The sequence below is a fragment of the Macrobrachium rosenbergii genome, chromosome 21 (assembly GCF_040412425.1).
Source record: "Macrobrachium rosenbergii isolate ZJJX-2024 chromosome 21, ASM4041242v1, whole genome shotgun sequence".
In the NCBI taxonomy this organism is placed as follows: Eukaryota; Metazoa; Arthropoda; class Malacostraca; order Decapoda; family Palaemonidae; genus Macrobrachium; species Macrobrachium rosenbergii.
In genome coordinates, this window is record NC_089761.1 from 25,021,494 (window position 1) to 25,033,143 (window position 11,650).

At 34.5% G+C, this 11,650-nt stretch overlaps 1 protein-coding gene across 1 annotated transcript in view; it reads left to right on the top strand.

The window, feature by feature from the left end:
* The window catches only part of LOC136849829 (uncharacterized), an 80,362-nt gene extending 74,557 nt beyond the window's left edge, over positions 1-5,805 (top strand). The window contains 6 exon segments of the mRNA XM_067123292.1: positions 36-276; positions 482-664; positions 1,100-1,322; positions 1,703-1,812; positions 2,354-2,474; positions 2,845-5,805. Of these exon segments, the coding sequence (XP_066979393.1) occupies positions 36-276; positions 482-664; positions 1,100-1,322; positions 1,703-1,812; positions 2,354-2,474; positions 2,845-2,987 (1,021 nt within the window). The 3' untranslated portion in view covers positions 2,988-5,805.
* Positions 5,806-11,650: the final 5,845 nt, after the last annotated feature.

Below are 11,650 nucleotides of genomic sequence, written 5' to 3' on the forward strand. Positions count from 1 at the left end.
CAGCTTATTACGGACTTACAAAACCAACAGCTCAGTTATGACATCTATATTGCAGGTGAGCGGTTTGATGTGGTCGTGCATCCAACACCAGACAAATCGGGAAGCTTTTGGATAAGCTTTATGGGAGGAGTTGACTGCGCGGTGACGGCCGCCCACCAGTTTGCAGTTCTGGAATATGAGCGTTTTCCTCATCAGAGCCAAAACGTTCACGACAAAGCTGTCCTCCAAAGGATGTCTCCTAAACCGGTTTTCACAGAAGTTCCACCAGAGGGAGTGGTAAGAATCCTGTTTTCAGATGCTGGAGATTTGAGGTTTTCTGAATATGAACTGAATAAGTTGCATGATTATGCCCTCAGATTACTGAAGAATGTGTTTATGAATCAATATCATTGCAGTAAAAGGTAAGAAGTTTCCTCATTATACGAATATAGTACCAAAACTGCAGAATATTGTTTGCTCTAACCAAAGCACCTCTTTACAGCAAGTCAACAGCATCAACAGCGCTTGCTACGACGATCTGATCTGTGCAAGGGACTTGAGATCACTGGAGCCTCTACCGGCAGATTTGGCACACCCCAGGGCCAACTTCACATTCTACCTAGCTTTCGAAATGCGCAGGATACACAATAGCCACTTCTACTCAAGGATGTTTTACGATTTTAATCAGTAAGAAAATTATGTGACAAAGTTGATATGAAGATATTTAAAAATTTTCAAATTCAGTGCACTTATTATTGTATAGTGTGTGTGTGTATTGTGTGTGTATTATTATTGTATTATTATTATTATTATTCAAGATGAAGCCTATCATTTGGAACAAGCCCACAGGGCTACACTGATTTCTCAAGCTTCCAAAGATATAGTACTCATTTTAAAAAGTAACAAAGGGTAATGGGATACAGAAAAGAAAGAGATTAGTTATTAGAAAAAAAATATATAAATAGTTTAAAATGTCAGTAAATTATAAAATACAAGGAGAATTGCTTTAGGGTAGAAATGCATTGCATCTTCGCTTGAACTTTTGAGGTTCCAAAATACTGTGTTAAATCTAGTCTCATTTATGAATTTTCTAAATTTGTCAATTTCCCTTTATTTGCCAACAGTGTCGGAAGAACAACAGATCCCAACACCTCAGATTAATAACCTGACGTTCATGCCCCAGTCAGTACCTCTACTCCTCAACATTGGGCACAATGACCACAAGATGTGTAATGCTGACACTGCAATACCTACTAAGAACTGCCATGACGATTACTGTGAATGCCTTCACATGTACAAAGTTCCTTTAGGAGCTTCAGTTGATCTCGTTTTGATAGACGAAGGTAAGATTTTGAACATCAGTTTTGTCATTTGGAAGATTTTTCAAGCCTGAATTTGATGACTGTAAACTGAAAAACACTGTATCCTAGTGACTTCTTCATTTATACCACTACAATATTTGAAGAGTCTTTGGTTCAAGGCCTATAGACGCTTTCTATTTTTAGCAAAAGCACTGCAAAGTAAGTGTCATTAAATTCATGAACATTAACTGAACTGCTAATAGATTCACAATTTCGTGAAAAACAATCTGAGCAGTATCTTTGCATTTTAGCGTGAACACTTGAACGGTGTTCGAAAGTCTTTGGTTCATTTTACATAGTAATATATTTACTATATAATTGTGGATTTTTATTACTCAGATTAACTGAACTTTTCATTTCAGGGCAATACGGTGATGAAAACCATCCAGTACACCTGCATGGAAATACTTTTAGGGTAATTGGGCAAGACAGACCACATGATGTGGTCGGTGCTTCTATCACCCGCAGTGAAGTAAGTTTGGCAAGAATAAAAGTGATATCTGTATAATTATACTAAACAATAATATAAAATTGAATGTTTTTTTCATGTGAGAAATCTTACAGGTTAGAAAGCTGTCTGTCATGTTAATGACTGGACATCAATGGAAGATATGATGCCATTTTCATTACTGTGCTGTATTCCCTTACTCTAAAATCATGCTTCTGTACAATTAATCTTGAAACGATGCTAGGTACAGTACTACAACAGATCTCTTAGTTCATTATGCAGGGAACTTAAGCTGAATAATGTGTCTAAAACACTGTACTGAAAATGTAAAGATTCTGTAGAGCATATCTGTATTTTCAGTGATCAGTACTCCAGCAAGTGCGGGTAACTGTCACCAGGGAATTTATTTACAAAAAATGTTCACTAATTTGGTAATGATTAGATTGGCTGTATTGGTAAGATGTATAATTAACCAGAGCACTTCCTGACACCGTCATTCCTAGTAAAAAAGAAGAGGCAGTAAATTAGTAAGTAATATTGGCAATTTATCTTCTCTTCCGTGCAGGTAATGGATATGGATGCCAGAAATGGCTTGACAAGGAACCTAGACCACCCTCCTTTGAAGGATACTGTCACGATCCCAGACGGAGGCTACACCATCGTCAGATTCAGAGCAGATAATCCAGGTAATGTTATGATTAACAGGTGGTGAGGATGCTTAATTCAAATTTATATTACATTATACTGAAATGTTTTTCTGGCCCTTATAGAATAATTGGTAAGTTGCAAGTTATTTTTACTTCATGAAGACATCATTGAGATTAAATTTCAGCTTTTTCTTTTGTTTACATGTTTTTAGCAGTCTGTTTTTAGTCTGAAAGGGGAATTATTGGCTGCACAGTTTTCAAAAATATTACTGGAACAACAGACTTGCCAGAGCAATGGTCAGAGTACACGGCTGCTTTTTGTTACAGTGCTTGCACAATAATAAACATGATGATGGTGTGTGCTAATGCGGTATCATCTTTAATATGACGTTCCTCCTTTCATAAACAGGGTACTGGTTACTTCACTGCCATCTGCTCTTCCATTCGGAGGCTGGAATGAACTTGGTAATAAAAGCTGGGGAGGACGAAGATATGCCAGAGGTTCCAGCCGATTATCCCCGCTGTGGAAGTTACAGGAACGTAGGACTTTGATGAAATCATTCGGTGATTTGTTAAAGATTCTGGACATTCCAAAAATTGTTGGCTGTTTTTTGCTATTGTGATCTCTAATTTAAGATATGTTGGAGAGGGAGAGAGACAGTGAGGGTATGGTCGATGGTGTCAGTGACTCTGAAATTGAAATGAACTACAGATTAATTCGCAATCATTTTCTGGTAAGGCAAACTAAAAAGACTAAATGCAGTGCTTTCATACTCTTCCACTGTACATAAAGTGGTTTTGCTTATAAACACGTGGAATAGAACATTCATCATTTCCTGAAGCAATGAGAAAAACCGCAATACTGCCTTAAATCCCATCCACAATACTCAAGAGACGTTCAAGTGATTAAACAAGCAAAAATATGGGCTCATTAACCCGTTCAGCTTCTCCAGTTGTTCCACGAATAGTCACGTCACAATGGCACCTGGATTCTTGTGATAAAAGACATTAAGTCTAAGTGAACGTTGCTTTTACACTGTATTGATAGTTTTGCTACAATGGGGTACAGTACGACTAGAAGTGCATGTTGATAATCTAATAGTAATTTTTTGAAATATGACCCAACTTAATCAGTGGTGTGGTGCTCAGAATATTCTCATATTATAGTTTCAGAGTGATGATGGCCAAGGTTGATAAGCCAAAAAAAAAAAAAAAAAAAAAAAAAAAATGGAGACTTGCTATATTATTGATTCAAGACGCTGGCCACAAATAGTGTTCATAGCTACCCAATAAAAAATAAATAAATAAAATTAATGTAATATACATACTTTTCATACATTACAGTTTAGTTTCATCAACAGTACGACTGAAGGTCGTTTCGAACAACTAATCCATATTAGCCTAAAGTAATGGTGTATTCACCGCCTTGTCCCTAATACTGTATATGCATATATTGAATGCTGGAATGCAAAATGAAAAAAATCAAAATATTTTCATTGTACTTATGCTTTAAAGTAAGGCACATGATAAACAGTCATTGCTGAAATACTATACAAGGTTATAACAGAAGTTGTGTTTGATGTAAACTAATAAAAACAATGATTCTGCAAAAACAATGCATATACAGTAATTATTAATTTAGTGCATTGTTTCACAAAATTAAGAAGTAAAATGCAATATAATTTCTCTGTAAAGAAGTAAAAATGAGCAGTGTCCACAAAGACCAGTAACAGAGAGTGAAGTTCTGTAATAGTAAACAAAAGGCGAAGTTATATAATGTTAAATAGAGGTGAAGTTATGTTGTATTAAACAGTGAATGAAGTTATGTTGTACTGAACAAAAGTTGAAGTTATGTTATATTAAACAGGGAGTGAAGTTATGTTGTATTAAAGAGAAGTTAAATTATGTTATATTAAAAAGTGGGTGAAGTTATGTTGAATTAAAGAGAAGGTGAAGTTATTTAATATTAAACGTAAGGTGAAGTTATGTAATAATAAACAGAGAATGAAGTTCTGTTGTATTAAACATAAGTTGAAGTAATGTAATATTAAACAGAGAATGAAGTTATGTATAATAATAAACAGAGTGTGAAGTTATTTTGTATTAAACAAAAGGTGAAATTATATAACATTAATCAGAGGGTGAAGTTAAGTTGTACTGAACAGAAAGTGAAGTTATTTAATATTAAACAGAGAAAAGTTATGTTGTTTACAGAAGGTGAAGTTAAGTAATATTAACCAGAGTGAAGTTATGTTGTTTTCAACAGAAAGGGAAGTTATTATGTAATATTGAACAGAGAAATTATATTGCTTTAAACAGAAGGTGAAGTTATATAATATCACATAGAGGGTGAAGCCACTACCCTCATTTGCAAGTACTGTACCGTATGGCATAGCTGAATGTAAAAATCAATCTTTCTAATATTTCTTAACCCCAGTTATGTGCAAGTTTCGTTATAATGTATTTGTCAAAGCTTAGATGAGTGAAAAGACTTATAGAATAAAATCACACTTTCTCAAATAGTGCCATTATATTTGTGTGATAATATGTATATGATAAGATGTATCTAGATGGTTGGACTTACCATAAGTATAATGTTGATTGAAAATGTTTTATCATATAAATAAATGTGTTAATGTGGAAGAATTAGTTTTACAGTACACTGGTTACAAAAAATACTCCATTCACTGTGACATTTTCAGTATTTACAGTTGCTCCAACTGTCACTCAAGATTTATTAAATATACTGTAGCATTCTGAAATTATTTCTTGAATTAGTTTTAAAACCTTATTTTTTTTGTTAACATGTTGTACAGATTTTTATTACTGCAATTACTTTTAGCATATCGAGTAAGGCATAATTCATACGTCAGTAGCGAATAAATTGTATCCTTTTTTTTTTTTTAATCACAAGTTTGTGTATGGTATTTATTACTTACAGAAAAACAATTCGTGACGTACAGGCTTAATTTTACATACAACTCCATTTTACAATAGTACCTGAGAACGCACTCCTCTGAATTATACTGACTAGTTTGTCAGAACGCATACACTGTATACTGACCAATTTGTCAGAACGCATACAATGTATAATGAGCACTTTGTCAGACCGCATACACTGTATACTGACCACTTTGTCAGAACGCATATTCTGTGTACTGACTACTCTGTCAGAACGCATACACTACACAGACTACTTTGCCAGAACGCATAAACTGTATGCTGACCCTTCGTCAGAACGCAGACACTGTATACTGACTGAAATGTTTGGTGATGTATCCATAGGCACTTTTTTTTTTTATATGAATCTTTATGAGATGCAACATTCATGTTATCTTGCAAGTTTTGTCATAAAAGTCTGATGTATAAACTGTTTTTCCTTTACACAGCATACTCAAATAATTATAAAGATAAACCTACACTTATCTTAAGTTACAAGGAAAGTCTTTGACTACATAACATTCATGTTTTCGGTAAATTTCAACTGATGTTGCATGCCTTTCTTGGAGATTTCAAAAGCTATTTTCGAAAGCAATTATATAAAACAAAGTATGGAACCCCTACAACATTTTTCTCCATGGTTACTTTTATTAATGAATAGTTTAACCAGAACTGTGACTCAAAAATTTTTTCTTATAAGCCTGGGGTAGATTCAGGTTTCACAAGACCTGTCTGGCCTGCCCACAATAGCTACCAAGTTATTATGGCTGTATAAAGTGACTAATCTTTATCTAAGGACCTTATGACAAGTTTCAGAAAAATTCCCACTGAAAAGACATGTCTTTGAATAGGATACAATCGAATCTTCTGTCCAAGAGATTGGCGGTCCTATTATTTGTTCATTTGAGGTTTTTCTAAAACACACATGGGCCTTGAATAGAGAGCAATTATTTATGCAAAATAGCCATATTATCTCAGAAGTTATAACAAAGGCACGTGCATCACGGAAGGTAATTTCTCAGAACACAATCTGATATTTTTTGGAAATTCATCAGAATACTCCAAGCTATTCATAAAAATATTCAGAGCACCAGAACCTCAGAACACTTTGTTCTGGGTCAACATTTTTCTCAATACCTTGGTGCTGTGTTAGTATCCCTTGGCACTTCCATATCAGGCAGAAACTTCCGTCTCATTCTGCTGGTGGATATCGTAATTTGTGAAAGTTGGTGGTTTTTATTATATTTCATTTCTTGGTATTCCCTCTGCATCACATTTCCTGTACTTTGACATGTACTTGAGGCATGAAGGTCTGAATACAATGACAAGAAACTGAAAATCCCTGAGAAGATGACAGTACTAAAACATGTTGATGAAAAGACCTCCAAAGCAGGTGAAGTTTAGACCAAATTCAGCACTTTTTGTGATATTTGGAATACTAGAAGAAAAACTTCATGCACATCCCAAAACCTTGGAAAACGCAGTGGTTCAAAAAAGCCTCCAAGAGGCAAAGATCTGTAAATTAAGAGAACTTGGATGCACCAAACAGGCAGCTGAGATATAAATTTATTGTGTAAACTTCATAAATGCTGCCTTGAGCTTTTCGTAGCATCAAGTTGCAACTAATTCTCAAGTAAGAACTGAATGGTTCCCCAATTTCAGAACCTGCCACAGTCTAGTGAACAGGAGGGTTCTTGGGGGAGACTCCCAGTCCTGATGAGGTAACAATAGGCTGACTTGCTGCTACATAACTAAATTTCTAATGTTGATGAGACTGGGTTATTTTGGAAGAAGTTACTTTTAAATTTCCAGGTTCGTCATTATAACAGCCATGTGGCTGGCTGGAAGACAGCAAAAGATAAATTTTTCGTGAAGTTCTGTGCTCCTGTTGTTGGTTCCCATCATCTCAAACTCATGACAACTGGGAGGGCATGAATACCACACGCCTTCAAGAGCATTATGTATGGCCTTCCCATGAATATTTTGAAACAAAACAGCACGGTAAACCCAGACTTGATTATTTTTGTGACCACTGTAATAAAATACCACCATAAAGAAAATATGTAAATAATTCCGCTGAAGGAAAATGTTTTCTCTGTATTCGCTATTTTTGACTGCCAATATATAACTCATTTAATCCAATCTAAGAGCTGATGTATGAAAGTGGCCCTTTTTTCCCCACAATTTTCTGGTCCTCCACACTGGTTTTCATCCTGCCACTGCCATATCTATTACCTCTCTGACTCATTTCTCATCCCTTCTTATTAAATGTCCAAACTTTTTCGTTCTCTGAGATCTCCGAGTATTTTCCTGCCACTCCATTTTCTTTGCAAGTGCTCATGTCTCAGAGTGGTACAGGCCTTATACATGCATCATAAATTTTTGCTCTTTGTGGTCCAGCAATCTCTTTCCACTTCATCTACGCTGTCCCTGCCATTTTTCTGACTACCTTTTAACACCGCCCCCAAAAAAAAAAAAATAAATAACAGAATTGTTCTATCTCTTCCCCATTCACTTTTATACGTTTCGGGCATCAAAAATCTCTTACTCTACATTTTGCAATCCTGAGTATTTCTTCTCCTGCAGCATTTATAGGAATGGAATGGAATCCTGAGTATTTTTTCTCTTACAACATTTATAAGAATTGAATGTAAAATTTAGGCCAAAGGCCAAGCACTATGAGGTCATTCAGCGTTTAAAGGGAAATTGTGAGTAAAAAGGTTTTAAAGGTGTAACAAGAGGAAAACCTCGCAGTTGCATTATGAAATAATAAGGCATATTCCTGAGTGACCTTTTTTCTTTACTTCCTTTTCAGTCTCCATACGCTTTGTTTTGATTACACTAATTTCAGTCTTCTCTCAATTTCACTGTTCCATCTTTTAAACATTTCTGCGATTTCTGCGACCGCTACCTCTGTTTCTACAGTTAACACTGGGTCATCCAAATATAGCAGCTTGCAGGGGCCTCCCTTTCTGTATTATTACGGAATGGAATGGAATATATTTTAAAGGTGTAACAGGAAGAAAGCCTCGAGGTGCGCTGACGGCATTACTCCCTCCCCCCAACCCCCTACGGTTGTCTGTGACAAACAGCGGGACTCGATGCTGAGCAGTTGGCACAAAAATTTATTGCAAATTCTTCTGTCATGTATGCTACTGTCTTATTCTAGATTTTGTGTTACGGTACAGCAACATCACTCGCTCAAAAAGACAGTATTGGCGTTTGGTTCACATGTGAAACGAATAGTTCCTGAAGGTACTGTACAGAATTTCTAAGACCTTTTTATTTCCAAATTTAACAAATAATGATTGTGCACTAGTGGTATTGTGGGGGACGGGATCCTGTTGAACGATGCCCATGTGTCTTTTTAGTATTTTTTGATTTTTCACAACTGGATTCACATCAATAACAATATCATAAGCGCACTACATCATGCAGTAATTTATACACTTTTAATTTTTCTCTCCAAACTTATTTTGTGCCTAACTTCCAGGAGGGGAGAGCACCCTTTCTTGACCCTAACTTAGTACATCTATGGTTACTCACGTTAAATGTCAACAATATATTGAAAGTCAGAAATACATATAGACTAATCGACCATAGCTATACGTATTTTCGACATATGAAGTCTTCTAGTATAAGATTTTGATATACAGAATAAATCCGCTGACTGCCTTACAGAACCATTCTACATGTTATAGTTTACCATTAAAATTGTTTTCTATGACATCATATTTCACAGAAAACGAGTAACTTCGTATTTGAACGTAAACTAAAGGCAAGAAAGCAGCTCTCTGGGAGAATTCTACTAGTAAATAGCCTGTTTTTTTATATTGAATAAAATGGGAAATCTTTAGTGAAAATATCTGTCTGAAACATTATGGCACTGCCGTTTGCGGTAATTCTACAGAAAAGCTCCGCCGGAGTAGTGTTTAGTGCCAACCCCTCGGGGATAAAAAAAAAAAACCTGTCTCAAATTATCTCACCAGTAATGCATTATATACACCCTTTTAAATATTTTTCAATAAAAAAATTTTATTAACAAACGATACCTGTGTGCGGAGCTCTTATGTCGAATTACCAATTACCAAGTTTGGAATTCTAAAAGGTTGGATTTCTTTTTATTACCGGATCCATTGTTATGAAATTTCTCTGGACGATACCAAATAGCACTCTATTGTCAATTAAATTTTTTAAATACTGGGCTGCACACAAACTGCTATTACACAGAATTAGAAATGCGTATATATCACAATGTGTATATATACATGTGTGTGTATAGAATATATTATATATATATATATATATATATATATATATATATATATATATATATATATATATATATATATATACACACACATACTGTATATATGTTTGTCAAAAAATACGTCACTTCTATATATGTGTGTATATATATATATATATATATATATATATATATATATATATATATATATATATATATATATATGTAATGCAGCGTATTTTTGACAACCATTTCAAGCAGGCTATCTATCAATACTTTAAGTCAACCTTTCAACCTTCCATTTTTATTCTCTTGATTTAATTAACCGTGATGGTAATAGGAACTTAGGTTATGAAGTTTATTTTCGTCTAACTGATTCTGAACTTAATGTCTAATGTGAAGGTTTAAAATTTGTCGATGAAGAACTCATAACTCATAACATAATGAAGTGTCTCGTGTTCAATTTCTTAATAATTTCATTGCATACTCACTAGCTTAGCATTTAAAGCATGATCCTCATAGTAAATCAGATCGATGCAATATATTAATTCAGGTGCGTTTAATGGAAAGATAAAAATACCAAACAAATAAAGCTTGGGTTTAAAAGACTGTATACTTTGAGACACATAAACACAATATTATCCTAGTTCCTACATTAACAATAAGAAAACAAATTTAGTGAAACATTCCAAGTATAGTGGTGATCGCAATGACATCAGTTGTATTTCTAATTCTTACAGGGAATCCCCTCCAAAGTATTCAAATTGCTAACTCTTACCTACACGAGGATGGGGCTGATTTTGAGAACAGACATGAAGAAGCGTTTTGCTGCACGCTAAAGAAACTCTGAATGTGACGAAATCAAAGTGCTCCATTTTTAAAAAAAAAAAGAAAATTGGGAGTCATACGAATTCTAAGGCCTGGATGCAGCCTGAGAAAGAATGGGTGTGGGTCTTTCAAATGTTCCTTGTCATGTAGCAAAAAAAAAAAAAAAAAATGAGGCGCCGGTTTCTTCTGCGCAATCGAGATTTCTGTACAGCGTATAGTGATGTATGAAACTCTCAGCCACGGCCCATGAAACTTTCAGCATTGTTAGCACCTATAGCGGTAAAAGATACACGATCACGGCTAACTTTGACCTTAAATAAAATAAAAACTACTGAGGATAGAGGGATGTAATTTGTTATATTTGATGATTGGAGGGTGGATGATCAACATACCAATTTGCATCCCTCTAGCCTTCATAGTTTTTAAGATCTAAGGGCGGACAGAAAAAGTGCGGACGGACAAATAGCCATTTCAATAGTTTTCTTTCACAGAAAACTGAAAAAGCATAATTATCGAATGATTTTGAATAGGGATATATTTCAAATGAAGAATGAAGACAGCTCATCTAGATATATATACATATATATATTACACACACACACACACACACATATATATATATATTATATATATATATATATATATATATATGTATATATATATATATATATATATATATATATATATATATATATATATATATATATATATATACATATATATATATATATTCTTCTAAGGCAAACGTCTTTACGATAAATTACCATATATATCTGAATATTTATCCAATGAGCATATATGAACTGCCAAATCCTTATTGAACTAGTAGATACACAGGCAAAATACACACATTTACACTCAAGCATAACTAAAGCTGAATGTGGGAAACCTATTATTTATGTGCAACTGTTGAAACGGATCCGGTGCAACTTGTGCTGCTACTACGACGCCCGGAGGAATTTGAAAACTATAATGCGGATATTTTCTTGAAGCTCGATAGCATGTTGCCATTTAGAATTTCCATTATTTTAACGCTTACTTTGAGATCCCAATAGGTGACATGGAACCTCGTATCTAGTGGTCACTAAAATTTTTAGTAAGTCTTCATAAATGACATAGGTCCCTCTTGGTTGCTATCGCTTAGGACTTAATGCACTGGATACATAAAGTACGCCATTAATCATGGCAAGATGATTTT